At 53.3% G+C, this 22358-nt stretch overlaps 2 protein-coding genes across 8 annotated transcripts in view; one reads left to right on the top strand and one right to left on the bottom strand.

The window, feature by feature from the left end:
* Positions 1-7658, bottom strand: part of SF3A1 (splicing factor 3a subunit 1) — a 21121-nt gene extending 13463 nt beyond the window's left edge. Inside the window, exons 1-2 of the mRNA XM_047696652.1 lie at positions 7479-7658; positions 4014-4135 (exon numbers count right to left, since the gene is read on the bottom strand). Of these exons, the coding sequence (XP_047552608.1) occupies positions 4014-4135; positions 7479-7541 (185 nt within the window). The 5' untranslated portion in view covers positions 7542-7658. The remainder of the gene's footprint in view (positions 1-4013; positions 4136-7478) is intronic.
* On the top strand, positions 7629-22358 carry CCDC157 (coiled-coil domain containing 157). Of its 7 annotated transcripts, none has more exons than XM_047696659.1 (13): positions 7629-7954; positions 10749-10860; positions 13400-13658; positions 15652-15823; positions 16534-16812; positions 16999-17179; positions 17876-17953; positions 18291-18481; positions 19694-19885; positions 20046-20214; positions 21305-21444; positions 21851-21939; positions 22029-22358. In XM_047696659.1, the coding sequence occupies exons 3-13, from the start codon at positions 13411-13413 to the stop codon at positions 22276-22278; spliced, it is 1989 nt and encodes a 662-aa protein (XP_047552615.1). In that variant the 5' UTR covers positions 7629-7954; positions 10749-10860; positions 13400-13410; the 3' UTR covers positions 22279-22358. The 7 variants fall into 7 exon arrangements, with proteins under 7 accessions (XP_047552615.1, XP_047552611.1, XP_047552613.1 ...); XM_047696655.1 differs by adding an exon at positions 10354-10554 and having other exon boundaries at positions 16534-17179; XM_047696657.1 differs by having other exon boundaries at positions 10749-10806; positions 16534-17179.

Raw genomic sequence — 22358 nt, 5'->3', positions numbered from 1 at the left:
GCTCCCCCTGCTTGTGCTCTCTCTCATTATCTCTCCCCCTGTCAAATAAATAAATTCTTTATAAATAAATAGATAAATACCACAGGATAAAAAAAAAAGTCCCTCTCGTGATATTTGGGGAACCCTGATTTTTAAGGAGTCCCAATGGTAACATTTCAAGGGGTCTAACATATATAATACCTGTGTCACTCAAAAAGCACAATAAACTTAAAGACATAAGATATGGACACAGACATGTTTTGAGTTCACTTCTGACTCACCAAGTTACCAAGCCTTCCACTCTTTTTTTTTCCTTACTAGATTATCAGGTTATTATAAAAGGATATTTTAAAGAATAAAAACGAATGGCCAGATGAAGAATCACTTAGGGATAGGTCTGGTAGTGTCCTGAGCACAGGAGATTCCGTCTCTAGAGTCTGGGGTACACCAGCCTCCTGGCACCCTCTCTGATGTGTTCTTGTTCACCAACATGGAAGCTCTCTGAATCCCTCTGGCTAGGGCTTTTTTAATGAAGACTTCATGCCCCAGGAATGATTGATTAAATCACTGGTCATTGATGACCAAACTCAATCACCAGCCCCTCTCCCCTTCCCAGAAGTCAGGGGTCCAAACTTCTCTGACTCAAATTCCCACGTGTAAGATGCAGCTAATACGACCTTCTCTCTCTACCCTGGAGAACTCAGAAGATCAAATCAGTTAAGGAGATGGATAAGTCTTTTTGAATCATACAGCAACCTGAAATGCAAGGGCTGTTATTCCTATGAAGGCTAGAAAGGGCTGTTCCATAAACACTAAAGATGATGTGGGTATTAGATGTTTGTGGTAGGGCGCCTGGACAGTTCAGTCAGTTAAATGTCCGACTCTTGATTTCGGCTCAGGGCATGATCTCAGGGTGGTGAGATCAAGCCCTGTGTCTGGCTCTCCACTCAGTGCAGAGTCTGCTTCAGATTCTCTCTATCCCTCTCCCTCTGCCCCTCCTCCTGTTCTCTCTCACACACACACACACACTTTCTCTCTAAAATAAATAAAATCTTAGGGCGCCTGGGTGGCTCAGTGGGTTAAGCCGCTGCCTTCGGCTCAGGTCATGATCCCAGGTCCTGGGTTCGAGCCCCACATCGGGCTTTCTGCTCAGCAGGGAGCCTGCTTCCTCCTCTCTCTCTGCCTGCCTCTCTGCTTACTTATGATTTCTCTCTGTCAAATAAATAAATAAAATCTTTTAAATAAATAAATAAATAAATAAATAAAATCTTAAAAAAAGATGTTTGTGGGGCCTCTTCCCTCACTCCTCCAGCCAGAGGCCCGCACTGAAAAGATGCCCTAAACATATCAAGGGATGGATGGTTCCAGGGGCTGCTGGCAATAGCAGCTTCACTCTCTCGAGACTTTCACACCCTGGCCTTGCTAGCTGGAGGGCGAGACAGGGTACAGGCAATGCTGTGCCACAGATTAGCCTTCGTACCAAACTGTGCCATGGTGGTGCTCATCAACACCCAGGCTAGGTCCTCTGTAAGTTCTGGTCACACTCTGTAGCATGAGTAACACCATGGGGTCTTAATTAGGCAATGCATGAGTCCAACTGGAACCTCATGCTTGGGGAAGAAGCACCTTCCACCTTCTGAAATAATGCAAACTACACACTCAGGTACTGCTAAAGTAGCCCATCATGTCCAGCAAACACCCAGGGCAGACAAAGGGCTGCTCAAAAAGGGGGGGAGGGCTCTGCTTGTCTCCTCCATCACTGCCTCCTAAGCCATAACCTCACCACATCTGGGAATAATCTGAAAGAAAATGAGAAGTCAGGAATGTTCATTCCAAGCTATTCTTTTCCTTTAAATTAACTTAATGTTAATTTTAGAATTATGTTCTCTAACACAAGGAATAGATTTCAGCAGAAAAAGACATGATTCTGAGTCAACGCAGCTGGTGGGACTTTTTAAGGGTAATTTCCACTTCAGCTTCTTGACAGGAGAATGTAGGGAAGACCAAACCTAGAGAGAAAAAAAAAACTTCTTTCGGAAAAACATACTCAGTGATTTTAACTGAATGCTCCATCAATCAATGTGTGAGATCCAACAGAAGTGGAAAGATGTTCCCATATGCTTCCTTTATCCCAGAGTGAGATGATGCTCATCCGTCCCTCCATTGCAATGTAAACGAAAGCAAGTCCACAGATACTTAAAAATGCCTACAAGGCAATCACCTAAGCCAAAAATAAATCTAGAAACATGGATGCATACGTTTTTATTTTTAAGAAAACTTGAATACTCATTTCTGTGGCAGCAGAGGCTGGCACAAAATTAATGGAAAGCTACTTGGCAAAATGTTTAAGAAAATCTTTAAAAATGCTCTTTCAGCCAGTTATGTGCCACATGGAATTTTCTTCTAAGACGACAATCTAGAAGGGAAAGAAAATGCTCAGATTTCCCCCACAGTTTTGTGTGCCAAACTGAAATGCTGGAAACAACTTGGAGGAAAGGAGAGAGGAGACAGCCAAGTCAAGGGAGGCCCATCACCTCAACATGGTGCGCTGAGGACGGCGCAGCAGCAGAGGATGGTGGAGCAACAGGAGAAAATGCTTCTGAGCACAAAGGGGAAAAGCAGGATGTGAAAGTACCTACTAGTATGACAAAGGTCTAAAAAAGGACTTCAGGACCAGAAGGAAACAGGAAAGTGAAAACAGCTGGTAGAAACTATTCTGGTAATGAGACTGTGGTGATTCTTCCTCTAACACCCTTTTCCTACTTATTCTGTTTTTAAAATTATCAGGGCAAAAAGGGAAGCATGAGCGTTGCTATGAGACACTGAACATTTATCATAAACACAACACTTACTGCCCTGAACCTAACATTGTTCCCCCAAGCACAGAGCAGATGTAATGCAATACCCTGATTAAGCAAAGCCTTTGAAATGTGAGGCTATGAATCCACAAGGAGCCTGACAAGTAAAAGGCCTCAGAGTAACCTCTATGTTTCACTTTATTAAGAGGTTGGGAAGGAAGGAACCCTCTAGTAAAATGTACTGTGATGGGGATACTGCCTTGGGATCAAGGCATGGCCCTCTGGAGCACATGTGTCCTGACTGAGGGCAGCGGTCTGTTCAAGGCGGGCAGCTGCTTACATGCAACGAGTTGTCTAGTTTATTGACAAAAGCCAGAAATCCAGATTTACTGTGCAAGCTCATTTTTAAATGGTGGCAACTTATTCAAGTTTTTAAAAAATACATATTGTGACGGTGCACTGGGTGTTTCAGTTGGTGGAGTGTTTGACCCTTGGTTTCGGCTCAGGTCATGATCTCATGGGTCATGGAATCAAGCCCTGTGTCAGACTCCCTGCTGAGTGGGAGTCTGCTTGAAAATTCTCTCCCTCTGCCCTACCCTCTCCCTCCCTTCCTCTCTAATAAATAAATCTTTAAGAAAATATGTATCATGAGGAAAAACAACAGCTCTATAGGCTGCGTGTGGCCTGCTGGCTGCCAAAAAAACACTTTAACTAGGGGGAGTGTGTTGACCTTTGGAGTCAAGCGACCATCAAGAGGATTCCATCTGAGGAGTAGGTGTGTGTAAAACATGACGGGGAAGAATGCGAGGAACTCACACTGACTTCCAAGTCATCTACGAAGACAGCACTCAGTCCCATTCCCTCTCTCCTGCCTCACAAGAACTCTGAGCTCGTATTTTATTCCATCCTGCAGAGGGGTCAGTGGAAGCTGTGAGGAGTGCAGTTCGTGCAAAATGAGAATGACCAACTCCCTTTTTATGTCTTCCTCCAGCCAGCAGCTCAGACATAGACACAGACACAAATACTCTCCCTGACAAAACAGCTTTCCAGGCACTTCCTCAGGCCTTTTTTGGAAGCACAGGTTCCTGGTGCTTCTGGGGCTGGGTGTGATTCACCGTCTGCCACTGCCATTCCATGCCGAGACACTAATCCTGACTGTGGCCCACCTCACCAGCATGCTGTGGTGTTAGATGAGCTAACGGGCCCAGGCTGACTATGCAGAAGCAGCTATGTTACCTGGCCACAAAGCTGGCAGTCTTGTCAACGATATTCCTGACTTCTGGAGGAGGATAAATAATTCCCACCACTGGCTTGGAGGGAGTAGAATCCTCCTTCGAAGAAGCTTCTTCTTCTGTGGGCTGTGAAAACAAGAAAAGGAAAATAACGTCTTGAGGTTCCTGATATGGGGGACTGAAGTCAAACTCCTCTAAAATCATTGAGAACATGGACTCTCTCCCAGGGACTTTCCTCGAGTTAGGACGTTCTGCTCCAGAAAACCGGCTCTTAACTGCACTATGCATGCATGGGACTCTCCTGGGGAACCGGTGGAAAGAGCAGCCTCCTTGACGCTCACCAGCTAGACAGTCTGTGACACCAGGAACCTGGATTTTTACCAAGTGGCCAGATGATTCAGATTCAGGGGAGAGGATCTGACGGCATTCTAAGAAACCATCTTCCAGAATCCAGAAGGCCATGTCTGTACCCAGGGATGTTCCTGGCATGGAATATTTAATGACTGCTGAATAAAGATGGGAAACTCTGCTGGCAGCACCTTATGCCCTTTCCCTCTGCACCTATTCTAGTCTTAACCACCACTCAATGCTCAAATGTTCTGTGAAACCCCACTGGAATGCACAACATCAACTGTCCCATAAATTCTACTATTCTTTCTTCACCAGCTTCTTTCCGTTAGTAAACAAAGGGTCAGTCCCTCATCCGAAAAAAAAGATAACAGTTCCCTGCCTTCATATTCTTTTCTGTTACACTCTCCCCCTCTTCCTCTGACAGCTAAATATCCTGAGTTTTCGCAGTCTTGCCATTCCCACTTCCCCACCTCCCATTTGGTCCCCATCCATTTCAAGTGCCCTTCCAAAAGTCAAACATGACTGCCTAGAGCCAACTATAGCCAGCATCTGGTCATGTGACCAGTGACCATTCCTTCACAAAACTCTCCACTCAACTCCCATGCCCCAGTATCCTGTGTCTTTCCTTCCTGCTCACCACTCCCCCCAAGCGAGTTTCCTCCGCCCTATGTCAGGGTTCCCAAAACTTCTATTCTCCACAGTATTCACACTGTACTCAGGCACTCACAAGTATGGCCTTTACTTCCCCTACCACCGCGAGACTGAACAATCCCACCCAAACTGATGCCTCAGATCACTGTTATGTGTCACAGAATTCTAGATTGAGCTGGCTCCGGGGCACTTTCCTCTCAAACTACTTTCTTCATCAATGGCCAACCACGCACTCAGTCATCCAGGTCAGAAACATGGCCCTCTTCTCCCTTCCTCGGCCTCCATATCCAATGGTAACAGTTATCAAGCACACAGCAGGTTCCATATACCTTTCTAAAAACTTTAAATATATTAACTCCACAGCCCTTATGAGAGGCCCATGATGTGAATACTCATTACCCTCATTTTACAGATGACAAAACCAAGGAACGTAAAGCTTAACTAGCCCAAATGGCAGAACCAGGAATCCAACACATCACTTGAGCTGAAGAGCCTGCACCACCAGTCATTGCGTGACTTGCATTTGCCCATCCAGTCTGTCCCACCCCTGCCCCCAACACATCTAGGGCAGGCGCTCAGCATCTTTTGAGTAACTGTGCTCCTCTATATTCTTTCTTTTTTTTTTTTTTAAAGATTTTATTTATTTATTTGACAGAGAGAAATCACAAGTAGGCAGAGAGGCAGGCAGAGAGAGAGGAGGAAGCAGGCTCCCTGCTGAGCAGAAAGCCCGATGTGGGGCTTGAACCCAGGACCTGGGATCATGACCTGAGCCGAAGGCAGCGGCTTAACCCACTGAGCCACCCAAGCGCCCCTGCTCCTCTATATTCTCATCACTACCTGCCTACCTGAATTTCTGAAACACAGATGTCATTTATCCAGCTTCAAACTCTTCCCTTTCTCCCCACTGTGTACTAGGAAAAGTTCAACCGCCCCCAAAATGCATCTTTTGCCACCACTCTCCCAATCCTAAACGTCAACAACACTTTTTAATTTACTCTCCACCAGAAACACCAAGTGATCCCTACCCTGGTGTCTTTGTAATTATCTGGTATTACCTCACTTTTCCCCAAGTGACTGGGAAAATGCCAAGGATACAGATGTACTTAAAATGGACCTCTTCTGGGGCACCTGGGTGGCTCAGTGGGTTAAGCGTCTGCCTTTGGCTCAGGTCATGATCTCAGGGTCCTGGGATCAAGCCCCACATCGGGCTCTCTGCTCAGCGGGGAGCCTGCTTCCCCCCCCCCCCCGCCTGTCTCTCTGCCTACTTGTGATCTCTCTCTCTCTGTCAAATAAATAAATAAATAAATAATGGACCTCTTCTGTCATGTACTCTGCTGTATTCCGAACCCAAAGCAGTGGTCACCATACAATATGCGCTCAATAAACGTTTGCTTAATGAATATAGGACGTTTGCTTAATGAATATAGGATGCTGTTAACCTTTCCAATCACCTGTCTGGCAAACTACTAATTCATCCTTTTAAAAGCAATTCACCAGGGGCGCCTGGGTGGCTCAGTGGGTTAAGCCGCTGCCTTCGGCTCGGGTCATGATCCCAGGTCCTGGGTTCGAGCCCCACATCGGGCTTTCTGCTCAGCAGGAAGCCTGCTTCCTCCTCTCTCTGCCTGCCTCTCTGCCTACTTGTGATTTCTCTCTGTCAAATAAATAAATAAAATCTTTTAAAAAAAAAAGCAATTCACCTATTACTCATGTGGGTTTCACCTACTTTTAATTTCCCCTTCACACCATCAAAGAAATGTTGATTAGTTTCTTTTGTACCTGATCCTTATAGGGCCTATCACAACATACTGCAATTATTTACACACCTCTTTCCCCCTCAGCTGATTTAAGTGCTGGCTGGTATCATTTATGGTGATCGAAACAATAACCATTTGTAGAATGTTCACTTATATGGCTCCCCACTTAGAACTGTGACCTCCCTAAACTAGGTATGCTTCATTCATTCTAAACACCAGCCTTGCACGGTGTTTAGCTTACAGCAGATGCTGGGAATTAACAAAAACGTTCCGTACAGGCTGGGAAACTAGGGATTACTGGGCAAAAACCGGCGGGCTGGGCAGGCGGCGGTGGGGGACGGCGACGGTGGGCCCAATAACCACGGAAAACCTATGGATGGGCTGGATCAGTGCTTCTCAAACTTTAATCAATCACCTTGAGATCTTGTTAAAATGCATTAGTATTTAGGTCTGGCATTTCTAATTAACTCCCAGGTGATGCTGATGCTGTTGGTCCGCGGACCACACTTTGAGAACCACTGGTCCAAGAGCGCTTCTTTTGCTACCAGAAGGCAGCGCAGAGCGGGAAGCGCGCTGCCTCCTGGGACTTGTAGTCCCTCCAAGCCCTGGTAAGCGACCGCTTCCTCCTCTGCACAAGTGAAGAGCGCCCGCACCGGAGGGGAGGGCCCAGGCCAAGGATCGGGCTGCCGGTCGAGGTGCGGGGGTCGCGGTACCTGTTTGGGCTCGGTGGCCGCGGGCGGTGGCGGGGGCACCGCCTGCACGGGTCCGGCCGGCATGACTGCGACGCTCAGGGCTGCCAGTCCGCCTCGCTGAAGGTGAGCGGTGCTGCGTCAAAGCAGCTCCCCGCACGGACGACACGACAAGCTCCCAAGATGGCGGCGGCCGACAGAGTCGTCGCGGAGGAGGGGAGGCTGACGCACTTCCGGGACCGCCCCTTCTTCGTGATGCAACTTCCCCCCCCCCCGGAGCCTTCTGCGCGAGACGCCGTTGCCATGGCAGCGCTCGAGGCACCCGGCTAGGATTTGTGGGGGATGCCCTGAGGCGCTGGGGTGCCGCGGGCAATTCCAAGAGCCTACCAGACTGCAAGGGCTGAGGCTGCGACGCAGGAGACTGGGGAGACGTTCTATACCACTCGCCGGACGCTCTCCACACACACCCCACGGCCCTGGCCCCCTTCTTTACTCCAAAGGTGGGTTCCTCTCTCCCTCCTATTGGCCTGTCATCTTGGAGAGCCCCTTCCCTTCCAGCCTGCTTCCTCAAAGTCCCGCTTCCCTCCTCCCTTAACCTCCTCTTCTTTCGCTTCACGCCTACATCTTCTGAACCCCCTTTCCAAGCCAAGTCCCAAGGCTTAGGTCCCTTTTCCATTAGGACTGCCTTTTCTAGGGTCCACCCTCTGCCTTCCATAGCCCCACCCTCAAACCCCGCGGACCGTCTCGAATCAAGACTTCTTTAAGCTCCATCCCTCACTCCCAAAGATGCGTTCTTGCTGACCACTTCCCTAGCTTCCCCGAGCTCACCTCGAATCCCGCCCTTCCCATTTCCTCTCCTGAGATCCTGTCCTCCTTGTTCCGTCTCCGCTCCATCCCAGCGCCGGACTGCAGGCCGGTTTTTAGCCCATGCCTGGATAGTTTGTTTCTTCACCTGTGAAATGGAGGCGGGATAGGAAGAGATGCCCTCCCAAGTGTCTTACCCCATCCCTCTTTACACACACACACACACACCATAACGGTTTATGTCGTTGTAATAACGTAGAATGATGATAGCTAGGATTTATTGAACATTTACAGTGGCCAGATCTTCTGCCAAACGCTATATGCATTACATCACTAATTTCTTTTTTTTTTTTTTTAAGTTTTTCTTTATTAATTTGTCAGAGAGAGAGAGAAAGAGTATAAGCAGGGGGAGTGGCAGGCGGAGGGAAAAGCGGGCTCCCCACTAAGCGAGGACCCTGGACTCCATCCCAGGACCCCCATCCCAGGACTGGGGACTCCATCCCAGGATCCTGGGATCATGACTTGAGCTTAACCGACTAATCCATCCAGGCTTCCCTACATCACTAATTTCTTAGAGCAATTTATTTACAGACGAGGACAGTGAAGTTCAGAGTTGGTGGCGTGAGAATCCAAACCCAGGCCATTCTTACTCCTCTACTAGTGCAGCTATTCCTTTGTCTTCACTCGGTCCCTTCATTGTCCCCCAGGGATCCAGGCATTAGCAGTCCTGAGTCAGAGGATGACAATTGGGATATATAGATGGTTTCAGAATTTCAAAGTGTTTTCCTGGTGGTGACCTTGAATCTCAGCAGGGGCACTGACCAGGAGGTAGGCATAATCTTTACCAGAGGGGTAGAGTCCTAGCACTTAGAGAAAGAAGGGGCTTGCATGTTGAATGGGAGTGGAGGAAAGACTCCTGCCCTTCTCTGCAAGTCAAAAAGTTCACCTTGAGCACGAGGGAACTGGGGAGACGGCAGAGTTAGCTGCTGTTCCTTCCTCAGGGTGGTGTTGGCCCAATTAGTGCCATCACCCATATGACCTCAGGAATAGTCAGGGCAGGGCTGGCAGCCTCAGGCTCACAGTTCCACTCAAGATCCAGGAATTACAGAGAAAGCCCACGTCACATGCTCCTTCACTTGCCACACACCAAAGTGGTTCTCAAAGCCATGTTTATAATGGGAAATCCCAATATTCAGAAGAAATGACATAAGGTAACCTTGGATATTTTTCAAAGTTGTGTTTTTCTCTTCCATATTGCTGATGCTTTGGCATTTGTGGCTGCTTCTCAGAACCAGAATCTAACAGAAGTTGGATCTCAGAGGGCCCCAGATGGCAGCTGTAATTATCTGAGGGTGAACAGGCCAGTGTTTCTCAGTGTCTTCACAGATAAGCTCCCAAGTCCTAGGTGCTTTGCCACCTGAATACTCCTCCTCCCAGGACAGCACTGCTTGCTTGCTTGTTTGCTTGCTTTCCTCCCTCTCATTCCGGAAAGGAAAACCAAAATGTTTCAGTCTGTTATTCTTCTTGGTTTCTGCCTCATTCCTTGGGTATATAAAATCTCACAGGTGGCAATATCTCGCGAGAGTCCATCGTCGCGCAGCGTATGTGTGTGGGGATGTGGGCCTGGGTGTGTTTGTGAGTGTTGTAGGGTGGAGACTCATTGCCCCGGGGGTGGAACTTTATCCCCAGTAGAGATCCTCAGAGGGAAACGGTGGCTCCTAGGGACAGGGCTCCACAGGTCCTTCTCTGTCCCTATTCTTCACATAGTGCCCAAGATGCCAAAGGCATGCAGTCACCATTTGCTTACTGAACACACAGGATCTGACCCTCTACACCTCCACTGTTCAGTACGGTGGCCAGCCATCCATGTGGTGGTGCATTTGAAAATGGTGACTGGTCCAAACTGAGATGTGCTGCAGGTGTCAAAGAGACACTGGATTTCGAGACTGAATGTAGAGAAGACTGTAAAATAATCTTAATGGTGTTACGTTGATGTCATGTTGAAGTGATAGTATTTGGAGTTTATTAGGTTAAATAAAATATTTAATTAAAATGAATTTACCTGTTTCTTTTTACTTTATTTTTTGGCTAGTAGAAAATTTAAAATCCCATGTGCAGCTAGCATTATATTCCTTTTGGACAGTGCTGCCCTAGAAGCATCATGGCTTGAAGACAGAGCAGAGATGTTGGACTCAAGAACCCTAGCTCCCTGAGTGACCTTGGCTTCATCCCCTAATTTCCAGAGCCTCAGGTTCCTCGTCTGTATAAGGGAGGCAGATTCAGGAAGTAGGACACAGTAGGTCCTGTGGTCAGAGCTTAGCACTATTAAAGCACAGCCTCTATGCTCAGGCTCAAAACAGGTGAGCCCACATGAGCTTTCCCTCACTCCAGCCCTCCAGCCCTCTCCTTCTGGGACAGCCTCCTCCCTGCCCCACCAGGAAACTTCCCTGAAGAGCACACTCACTCACTCTTGCTTTCATCCCTTCTCAGGGACTGAAGAGCGACTCTGGGCTAGCCCTGCACTAGAGACAGGAAACCAGGCATCTGGGTGAGCCTCTGACCTGAGTCCCAGAGCCCACAGGCCAGACATCCAGCCTCACAGGCAGGTACCTTTGCAGAGGTGAGGACAGGGCCCAGTCCTCTGGGAGGCCTGAGAGGCCGGCTCAGTCTTCAGGAATCACCCCTTGGTGCCTTTGAGTTCCCAGGACCTATGGGCAGCAGCTGGCCCTTAAGTCCTTTCGCCCAGATGGCTGGATCATACCATAGCAAAAGACAGTCCATGTGCTTGCAGGGAGACAGATTGCCAACTGCAAATAACTACTCAAATAATAATCAGTGCCAGTGTGGCGTATGCTGGGAGGGAAAAGAACAGAATGCTCAGAGGAGTGACAGGTGAACTCACCTGGCCTGGGGGCCTGCGTGAGCTGTGTTGTCTGAAAGAAGTGTGGGGAGGAAAAGGCACACTCTGGGTCATAACATGCTGGGGCGGGAACAGACCACACAGGGCCAGAGCCCAGGGAAGTATTCCAGTGTTTATACTATGAAAAGCCATTCAAGGGCTCAAAGCAGGGGGATGAGTTGCCTTTTATATGATCACTCTGACCATATATAGACGGATGAGGTGGTGCTGGACGGGGGAATGAGTGTGGCCCCTCCGGGAGGCTGTGGCAGTGGTCTGGGGAGAAGAGGGAGCATGGAACAGCACGAAGAACACAGTGGTGGGTTCTCAGTGTGGTCTGGACACTTGGTGCTTGGAAAGGGGGTAGAGAAGGGAATCCGAGGAAGTGCCCAGTTGCACATAGTGGGGGCGCCCTTTTCTGAGCTGAGTGAGGTTGGGCTGGAAGTAGGTCGGAGGAAGAGAGATTCCTCCACCAGGCCTGGACTTGCTGAGGTTCAGGGAGATCAACCATGGCCTAAATACTGCCCAGGCAGCCCCCGCACTGCAGGGATGAGCTGTGGTACAAGGAAGCACTTTCTGCAACTGAGAAAGCCACAGAGAACAAGAGACCCTGCTATAGGGCGGGGAGAGACCAGGGCAGTCCAGCTCTGAACAGAGAGAAGAGGATCACACTGGCAAGGCCTGTGATGAGCCACTGGAGGGGTCAGGACAGTCATGCTTTTCCACCTTCTGAGTCAAGGACCAGGGGCCATTCATCCAAATCACTGGCTTCAGAGGTCCACAGACTCCAGAGATGGATGAGAAGCGCTCCGTGTGGGCTGCAGGGGGAAGAGGGGACATACAGAGGGAAGGCAGTGGCTGCAGACAAGGATGGTGTTTGCTGTTGTTACTGCTAATAACAGTAATCACCAGACTAACGGTCACTATTGCTTGAGCACTGTTACTCATGTCTTGCCATGCACCAAGCGCTTTACTCGTGGATACTGTTAATGACCTCACAACCGCTCAGCCTGTTTGGGGATGGTGTCCCCATCCTACAGCTGAGACAGCTAGGGTTCATAGGGGTACAGTGACTTGCCTGAGGCCACACAGCCAGGAAAGGGCAGGACTGGAACTCTCTGCATTCACATATAATAGGCCCCCTGTCACCAGAGTGACAGATTTTCAGGTTTTCCTCCCTTACACCTTAAGACAAAGTTAATGTATTTAAATTTTTCTTTGTGGGTTCTTTTCATTTCCCTGCTCAATTACTCAGCATTCACTTGCCAGTGAGTGTCTACCATGGGCTAGGCCGTAGGCTGGTCATACTGGGGACACCACCTTGGCTAAAGTGACCTGAGGACCTGGCCTAGAGCGTGGGGGCCATTCCAGCAGAGAGGGATCAGAGTCCAGATGGGGGAAGCCCAGAGAGATGATCTTGCCCAACCTGGAGAGTGCTCAGGGAAGGCTTCTTGGAGGAGGTGATATCCAGGAAGCCCAAAGGATGGGGGGAATTAGGCTGATGATAGGAATTGGATGGGGAAAGCATGATTCAGACAGAGTGCACAGACGGGTCCAGGTTCAGAAATGAGTGCCTACACCTGAGCTGCTGGTGGAACTGACTGGGGCTGAAATACAGAGTATGGGTTGGTGGTGCGGGGACCAGAGAGGGCTGCGGGGAGAACTGTGGCCAGAGGTGGCCTTTCTCCCTTAGGGGTCCTGAGGGGGTGTTGACCAGTGTGACCCGATCTGATCAGGTTTGGCCCAGATTTCTAGAGCTGAAATATGTCATTGGAGGGGGCACCCCTGTGGCCCTGCCAGAAACAGCTGCGGTGGTCCAGGTGGGAGATGACGGTGGCTGGGTAGGATCCAGCACTTCCTGTCATGCTGTAGCTACAACTCTCTCTTAGTTGTCAGTTGCCTCTTCATTCGCTCAGGGAGAGAGGGACTATGGCTACTTATTCATAGCTCTGTCTGCCCAGCCTTTAGCAGGGATCTGGCACACACAGGGCCTCGGACGGACTTATGGAGCTGGGACTTGGCAGCATGGACGTGGGGCAGGGTGGACAAGTGGGATTCTAGGGAGGTCTCTTTACTACCCAGGTATTAAAGGGCCCATGGCCTGGGCCTGGGAAAGACTTTTCCCCAGGCTCTAGGTAGGGCTTTTGGCCTAGGACCCACTGGGCAGAGCAGGATTTTTGGAAGTTTCCTCCAGCAGCAGCCACATGGCTCTGGCTAACGGGATCCTCTCTGCTCACCCCAGGAGCCACGAGGATGGCCCACCTGCTGGGCAGCCAGTCCTGCATGGACAGTCTGCGTAAGGACCTTACCGACCTGCAGGGTGCCATCGTGGATGTGTTCTCTCGTGCTGGACCCGTGCGCTTCCCCTCCTGGAAGTTTCCTGATCGTGTGGCCTGCGACCTGGACATGGTGGCCCTGTTAGAGCATTATGACCACGTGCCGGGTGACCCCGAGTTCACGCAGCTGTCCCATGCTGTTCTGCTGGAGCTGGTCATCGACAGGTGAGGGCCTTGACCAAGCCCAGTGATCTCGGGGTGCTGGCATCTGCCCCTTAAACCAGTAAACCAGCCTCAGGATCCGCCCCCTCTGCCACCACCTGCCCCCTCCACCACCAGCAGGGATCACGTCAATAACAATAATTACCTTTAACTGAGCACCTGTCAGGAGGCTGGCCAGCTCAAGGCCCTCACAGCGATCTCAGCTTCTGTCATGTGCTGTGCTTTCCCATCCTGTCCACCTTTGGGGCCCCCCTCTTGCTCTCTGCAGCTGTGCAGCTCAGAGGGCCACCTCTCCAGCTTCTGTCGGCCACCACCTTAGGGCTTCTGTGCATCAGGGACACCACAGCTGCTGCTCAGAGTTTCCATCCCAGGCCCTTTGTCCTGGTTTCTTGAGAGCTATGCCATTGTCAGTGTGGGTCACAAGGTCAGACACAGGATGTGTTTTTCCAGATTCTGGCCCTGTTGGGAAGATTGCCCCGTAGCCCCTCCACTTCAACACTCTCGTTAAACTTAACATGGCCATCAGCCTTCCACTTCCTGGGGACTACCACCGGCTCCCTGTGACCAAAACCGTACATGGACTGAAGTCATGGAGGCCTGATAGGCAAGAATAGTTTGGGGATGACTTGCCTGGGAACAAAGAAGCTAGGGTTACCACTTAGAGTCCTGGAGGCACCCTCAGGATGAAAATATTCTTTGGAACCCGTGAGAGGCTAAACATGTATAAGCACAGAACACACTTCTTTTTTTTTTTTTTTTTTAAGATTTTATTTATTTTTTTGAGCGAGCGCACATGAACAGGGGAGGGGCAGGGAAGACCTGAGGGAGAGGGAGAGGCAGGCTCCCCCCTGAGCAGGAAGCCAGACACAGTGGTGGGGGGGCTCTATCCCAGGACCCCTAGGATCATGACCTGAGCCAAAGGCAGACGCCCAAGCAACTGAGCCAACCAGGTGCCCCAAATATACCTTCCTCCTCCCTTGCTTTTACCTATGTTATGCTATGCCATCTGCTAGGAACCCCCTGCACACCCCTTCCTGGTCTGGCCAAGCCCCACTCATCCATCAAGGCCCAGTCTCACCATGCCCCTATAAAGCTGTTGCTGACATGTTTTCCCCACCCCTCTGTCAAGGCCATCCTCTGACTTCTTCCCAGGCATTTTCCCACCCCACCCCACCCTCAGTGCTGCCCAGCACTGTGGCAGGCACAGTTGTCCCCATTCACAGAGGAAGACACCTCAGCTCAGAGAGGGGCAGGGCCTGGAGGCAGTTGGTGTCTCCTCCTGCAAGGTTTTGCCTGCCCAAGAACCCCCGTGGGTTTAGGATGACCCCTCTGCATCCAAAACAGGGCAAGATCACTTACCTGCCCAGTATGTTCTGTAAATACAAGACCTCTTCCTTTAAAGTAGCTTGGTTCCCCTGCAAAATCCAAACTTGTCCTTCTAATGCCTGTCTTCCTTAGAGCAGCCCGACTCTAATTTTAAGCACTGAAGTTGGGCTAGACCCCTAGCTATCTTCATGTCCCCGATGTCACAGAAGCACCTTGCCCTGCAGGAGAAGACCCTGACTAGAATCCGGAGGCTGCAGGGTGCCCCTGGCCTGTGTGCTTGCCAGGCCCTTCCACTCACAGGGTCTCAGCTCTGTCCTCTGTAAGGCGAAGGCTCTGAGCCCCGTGACGTAAGGCAGCCACCCACCCAGCACTCTCGGAGCATGCGCAATACAACTGAAGCTAGACCCAGTCTGCCAGAGCATCCCTGTGTGGTGGGGAACAGCCAGGCTGAAGTGCTGATAGCCAGGAGGCCCAGAAAAAGCCCCCAAGTTCAGCCCTCAGGTAGGGCTTCCTGGAGGAAGTGGCCCCTTGGATTGGGTTTGAAGCTGGTCCAACAGAGCACATTCTAAGGCCCTCGAGGTCCCCAGAACCAGAGGCTGCTAGTTGTCGGGTGCACAGGTGTGCTGGCACCAGGCTCTACCCTAGCTGACCCTGCCATCTCTGCCCACAGGCTCCTGCTGCTGCTTCAGAGCTGCACGAGCTACTTGGAGAACCTCGGTTCAGAGCAGACAGTGCCTGCTACCCGGGCTGTGGGGCCCTGCATGTCTGTGGGGCTCACGGTGCGGCGCTTCTGGAACAGCCTGCTGAGGCTGGGCATGATCTACCAGCAGGCAGCCCCCCAGGTGGGTTAGTCACCCTCACACCTGTCTACCCTGCCCCAGTCCCAGCCTCGTGGCACACCATGTGGGCAAACCACCCACATGCCTGAAGGAGACAGTGTCACTGTCTGGGCTCACACCGCTCAAAGGAGATGGTGTCCCCTCCCCGGGTGCCCACCCCCCGAGGCCGGTCATGCTGGGCTCCCGGGGTCTGCTGTTTATGCTGAGCCTACCCTGAGCCTCAGTTTGTTCATCTGTACAGTGGGAATAATAACAGTCTCTCCGTCTCGGGGCATTGTTGGGTGATACTGTTAATGTTTGCCCCATTCCTTATGGCTTCTCCTGTAATTTTCACAAGTCCCTGTGAGAAGGATCACCATCACCATAACGGGGAGGAACGGAAAACTGAGAGCAGCTATGGTGACACGAGAACAAGCAAGTCCACTGGGCAAGATCCCCGGAACCAGCAGCTATGGCTTCACTGTTAGACTCCTTGTCCCATGCATAGAACTGCACAGAGCCTGGGGGGTAGGGGGAACAACAGAGTTGGCCCAGGCTTGGTAAGTTGAGGCAGTGAAGAAAGAAGGTTCTCTCTCTCACTCACGTTGGTGTCAGATATCTAACATCTAAGGGTCTGAGCATCAGGAGAGGCTGTACAGAATACTCACCAGGAAACTGATCCCCTCCTGGGCCTGTCTCCCCCATTTGCTTTCCCTTTCTTTTCCTGACCACAGAAAAGAGTAAACCAAGGGGAGAACCTCACCTCCAAGCCCACCGCCAAGGGCGAGCCAGCCAGGAGCCCTGAGCTTGTGACTGCCAAGTTCCTCAAGCCCCCCTCCCCAATGCCACGCTTGCCCCAGACCTGCCAAGAGCCGGAGAGCCTCTCCATCAGAGTCTCCCCACAGTGTCCAGCCAGCACTGCCAAGAACAGCAGGAGTGTTCACTCCCAGACGGTGGAGACAGCCCTTGTGCCCTGCGATGCGTGCATCAGCGTCCAAAGCAGCCTGCGGGAGGTGGGCAAGGCGGTCATCAGCCTGTGTCAGAGCCAGAACCTGCCCTCGTCCTTAGGCCAGTTCCAGCAGCTGGTGCGGGACAGCATGGGCCTCAGGCCGCTGCCAGCCGCCACCATGGGCCACTGGGCAGCCGAGCAGAGCAAAGACCTGACACGCCTCACTAAGCACGTGGGGGCCCTCACTCAGCTGGTTGGGCCGCTCAGAGCCCAGCTGGAGGAGGCTGAGGGACAGAAGGATGGACTGCAAAAGCAGGTGGGCCAGCTGGAGCAGGCGCTGCAGCAGGAGCAGGGGGAGCGGCAGCGACAGGCGGACGAGGCCACACAGCAACTGGCAGAGTGGGAGCGCCACCGGCAGCAGCTGCTCACAGGTCTGTGCTGGGAAGCGGGGCCCTGAGCCCTGGGGCTCTGCCACAACCTTAGCACAGGGTCACTGGGAGGCAGACCCCATAATAGGGCTCCAGGGACACGTCCGCTGGGGTGAAGAAACCCAGTCTGGGGAGTGGGGTCAGAGGCCCTGTGGGCAGGCAGCTCGCCAATCTGGTTAACCTCCAGGCGGCAGGAGTTTCATTCCGCCGGGGAGCACTGGAGCTGGTGGTGTGGAACGCGTGCCTCAGAGTTGGCCCCTCAGAGGGCAAGGGGGCCAGGGGGTTCATCTCCTCACTCCCATGTGTCCCCAAAGGGGAATCCCTGGGGGAACTGCTCTCTGGCTTCCATGAAAGCCGCCAGGCAGAGAGACAGCTATGGCACTCACTAGGAGCAGGCCAGGGCCCACTGAGGTTGGGAGGCCAGAGTGATTTGGGCAGATCACTGTCCTTTCTGAGCCTGTCACCTCTGTGGAGGACACAGAGGCCCAGAGCTGTGTAGAGACCTGGCAGCCAGCCCATAGGAAGCAAGAGGAAGGGGGGCCCAGGCCTCCCGGCCTCTCCGCAGAGCTCCTGTTGGCCCAGGCAGCCCCTCCATACGGCACTGCCTGTCACGACGCTGCAGGGTACACTGGGCCTGAAGGCCCTGGCCAGGCCCATCGGAGTCTCTCTCTCTCTCTCTTTCTCTCTCAACCGCTGTAGAAACAAGTGACCTCAAGACAAAGGTGGCCACCCTAGAGGGGGAGCTGAAGCAGCAACAGGAGGCCATGCAGGCCGTGGGTGAGGAGCCCCCTTGTGTGGCCCTGTACCCCATGTCCTGTGCTCAGTGGTGCGGCTAGATGAGCAGTACTGTCTCTGTCCCCCAGGCTTCTAGGAGCCACAGGGATGAGCACACCTGGCCACACAGTTGGGCTGCCACCACCTCCCACCCAGAGAGCACCTTCTGTTTTCACAGAAGGGTTCAGACCAGCATTTTGTGGCTGGGGACACTGAGGCCCAGAGACAGGCTGTGACTCCTCCCGTCCACCTCAGGTCCCATCATGGGTCGGGGCGGTGCGGAGACTCGCACCCAGGCTTCTCCGGCTCTACCCCTCCCCCTGCCCACTCAATCCTGCAGAGACGAAGGCGCGGCAGTTTCAGGAGGAGGCCGAGCGCAGGGCAGAGGCCGAGAGGCAGGTGCAGCAGCTGGAGGAGCAGGTGCAGCTGCTTGCCGGGCGGCTGGACGGGGCCAGCCAGCAGATCCGCTGGGCCAGCACTGAGCTGGACAAGGAGAAGGCCCGTGTTGACAGCATGGTCCGCCACCAGGAGGTGAGGATCTAGGGGTGTCTGTGACATAGGCTTCAGGGAGAGAGAGCCCCACTGGTTGGGGGGGGGTACCTGCCCAGCAACACACACACCCAGGCTTTTGTTTGATCTTTATCAAAAGCCTGAGCCTTCCCCTGGGCCCCAGGCACTGGGGAAACAGCGATCCAGGGACAGATGCAGCCAAAGGTGGCCTTGCTCTGGAGGAGCTCCCCACCCAGCGAGGACGAGCAGCTGGGTCACCACAGCTCTGCTGCCAGATGGCTAGGAGGTGCAGGGAAAGTGCTACAGGTGTCCACAGAGGGACAGTCACATCTGTGGGAATCCAGGATGGCTTCTAGGAAGGAATGGCTTTTGAACTGGATGCCAGGGGCTGGTGAGGAGTCCATCAGTCAGAGAAAGGATGGGGATGACAAAGAGCGAGCCAAGGCCCAGGTTACAGCTATGCCCTGGGCGCTAGGGCCCTGCAGGAATCCTCAAGGGTAGGGCTGAGGGAGCAGGTGACCTGCCACCTGAAGCAGTTATGGCCCAGGCCGGGAAGGCCTTTCAGTCCCAAGCGGGTGTTTTCCTCAGTTCCCTGTGAACGGTCACGGTCACCAGGTATCAGATGTGTGCTGTGGACAAGGGGCTGGGCCTCGGCCTCTGTAGCCCCCTTGTTCTTATTCCTCATCACCACAGTAGGAGGTGGACAGTCTCGTTGTCCCTATTTTATGGAGGAGGAGATTGGGGCTCAGGGAGATTATGGCAATTATGCAAAGCTTCGCAGCCAGCTGGAGCTAGAGCCCGGATTCGGAGCAGACCAGCACTGGCTTTTCCTGGTTTGCACTCAGTGGGTGTCAGGAAAAGTAAATCCCAAGTGATGTGGGCTGACGGGACACAGGAAACCTAAGGAGAAAAAGAGAAGGTATTGCCCAGAATTCCTCCCCCAGTGGAGACTGTGACTGGAAAGAAGAGGGGACGAGATTGATAGTCAATCCATTGCTTTCCAAAGTGGCAGGGGTCTGCAAGGTGGGGGGCCTGGGCCTGACCAGGTGGGGGGCCCAGAGGGGTATGCACCACTGGCCCCTCTGCCCCTTCTGCTGCACACGCATGCACAGCCTCCCCTGTACATAGACAGGCACAAGGGGGCGCGTCAGAGATAACCAAGGCCTCTTCTGTCCCACGCTGAGCTTTGCCCCGTGGGCCTCATGGCCTCCCTGCCTGCCCACCCTGCCTCAGTCCCTACAGTCCAAACAGCGAGCCCTGCTACAGCAGCTGGACAGCCTGGACCAGGAGCGTGAGGAGCTGCGGGGCAGCCTGGATGAGGCTGAGGCCCAGCGGGCCCAGGTGGAGGAGCAGCTGCGGAGCATACAGAGCGAGAGGGAGCAGGGGCAGAGCCAGCTCCTGGCCCAGCAGGTGGGAGCCGGCAGGGTAAGGGTGCCGGACGGCTCTCCCCTTTCTCCAAGAGGGGTCTCCAGCCAGTGGAGTGCCCGCAGGCCTGTCCCGTGTCTGGATTGGTGGGGAGAGGGGTTGTCCCCAGGGGAGCCGGGAGCCATTCATTGCATAAGTCTTGAGCCTCCCCCTGCCCCAGGAGCTGCTGCAGAGCCTGCAACAGGAGAAGCAAGGCCTGGAGCAGGCCACGACAGATCTGCGGCTGACCATATCAGAGCTGGAACGCGAGCTCACAGAGCTGAGGGAGCGGGAGCGGCTGCTGGTGGCCTTCCCAGACCTGCACAGACCCATCGAGGCCCAGATCCCAAGTAGGGGCCCAGAGAGGCTGACCAGGGCATACTGGGGCCTGGACAGGCAGCTGAGGGCTCACCTGGGCAAGACACTGGAGTCTGCAGCTCCCTGGCCTGCAGTGCGGTCCCTACTGAGTCCCTAGGACACAGAAGGCGCCTTGTGTGTTAGCCACTCTGTAGATGGGGACACAGAAGCCCAGAGGCAAGGAGACTGCCCACTGTCCGCCTGCTGAGTCCACGTGCAGGTCTAACCACCTCTGTAGCCTGTGCTCTTCACCATGTCACATGCCAGTCCTTGCTCAACATCCTGGTGTCCCCTGTCCTGGTGTCTCCCCAAACCACAGCATGGGGCCAGCTCCATGGGCACTGCCCCAGCTGTCCAGTGTCCAGTGTCATGCCCCCCATGCCCCAAGAGTACTAGGTACCCGTCTCAGCAGAGAACTGGATGCTGGGCAACCTAGGTTCTCCTTTAAGGCCCTCATCCCTCACCCCTGGGCGGGGGTGAATCCATTTGCAGGGCTGTCGGGTAGAGTGACATAATTTAGCTTGGTCACACTAAGTCATCGGTCCTGAGTGCAGCAGGCCAAGCCCTTCCGTTGTCTTTTGATCCACCCCATAAGATGGTCACAGCCTTTTCACAAGCCACAAGACCGAGAACCACAGCGGGCAGCAACTTGTTCAGGTTCAGAGTCAGAAAGCAAGCGTCCATCTCCCCAGTGGCGGGAAAGAACGTGCTTGCTGAGTTCCTGTGACTCATACACAAGAACTGGCTGCGTGGCCTGAGACACCTCGCTGTCTCTCTGAAAACAAGCGGCTTTGGAAGGGATTCACTCTCTTACCCAGTTACAGCGTCTTCAGTGAGATTGAGGTCCCAGTCAGCTTGCTGTGGTCACCTCCCAGCAGGGAGGGGGTGGGAAACTGGGACAGAACCTCAGGAGAAGAATGATGGGGGTGGGTAGAGCACGGGCCCTGCTCGGCTCCCCTGTGCTCACCAGGCCACCAACCTAAGGTACACCCCAGCTAGTGTGTGTGCCCTCGGAGGTCCTGTACCACTGGGCACCAGGGTCAGCCCTGGCAGGGGGAGATAACAGAGGATATATCCCTGCAGGCTCCGGCAATGTTACTGATGACATGGTGAGGCAGGTACAGGCCAACGACATCCGCATCCAGGTCCTGCAGGAGGAGAATGGGCGGCTCCAGTCTATGCTGTCCAAAATCCGGGAGGTAGCCCAGCAGGGAAGCCTAAAGGTGAGCAGCCTGGCTCCCCAACCTGAGAGGGCCGGCTCTTGGGGACTTGGGGGAGGCCCCTGACCCAGCAGGTCTTCAGACACCACCCTGGGAACCTACCGAAAGCCTGCCTCATCACATGTAGTTTCCACATTTCAAGCAGGCGTGAGAATGGTACGGTGCCTTTCCATTTCTCCCTTCCAGCTCTTGTTCACTTTAAGGACAACCAGGAACCTTGTCAGAAAGCCAAACTTCCCACACTTAACTGCAGCTGGGGTGGCCCTGGAAGGCTCCCCAAACCCTGCACCTGAGAGGAAGGGGCTGCGGGTATGGGTTTCAGCCCTCCCTTCTCCTCCATGGCAAGAAGACCCTTGCTGAAGGGTGCAGAGAGGTTTCCTGGGTCCTTCTGAATTTGCTTTCTTTGCAGCTGATCCCACAGGACCAGCTCTGGGCCCCTCCCAGCAAAGGAATCCAGGGAACAGTGCCCCCAGCCCAGGCCCAGAATGCTTCCCCAGGGTGAGTAAGGCTTTGAGGAAGGTGGGGAAGATGGGGGTGGGTTGGTCCTCCTCACTCACGGGAGATCTTGTCATCTGGTCCTCCCTCAGGCCCCTGGGCAGGCGGCACCTGCCTAGCAGCAGGACAGCCAGCGTGGGCAGGACCCTCCCATGCCAGCTCCGGGCATCCCCACCTCAGCAGTCCTGCAGTCGGCCGGGCAGGTCCTCCCTGGAGGACATGACCCACTCAACCAACTGTGCTCAGAACCCCATCCGGGCCTTGGCCAGGCTGAGGAGGAGACTGTCACCAGGCCAGAGCCAGGCCAGCCCTGCATACCAGCCCCAGGAGCGGCCCACATAGCCTGCCGCGTGGTGGGGCTGGAGGGCAGGTGGCTGGCAACCCGTTCCATATAATAAAGCCCCGGCCATCTGCCCACAGCA

This window comes from Lutra lutra, chromosome 12, assembly GCF_902655055.1.
Source record: "Lutra lutra chromosome 12, mLutLut1.2, whole genome shotgun sequence".
Lineage (NCBI taxonomy): Eukaryota > Metazoa > Chordata > Mammalia > Carnivora > Mustelidae > Lutra > Lutra lutra.
Note: the sequence above shows the minus strand (reverse complement) of the source record. Positions and strands in the feature narration are given on the sequence as shown.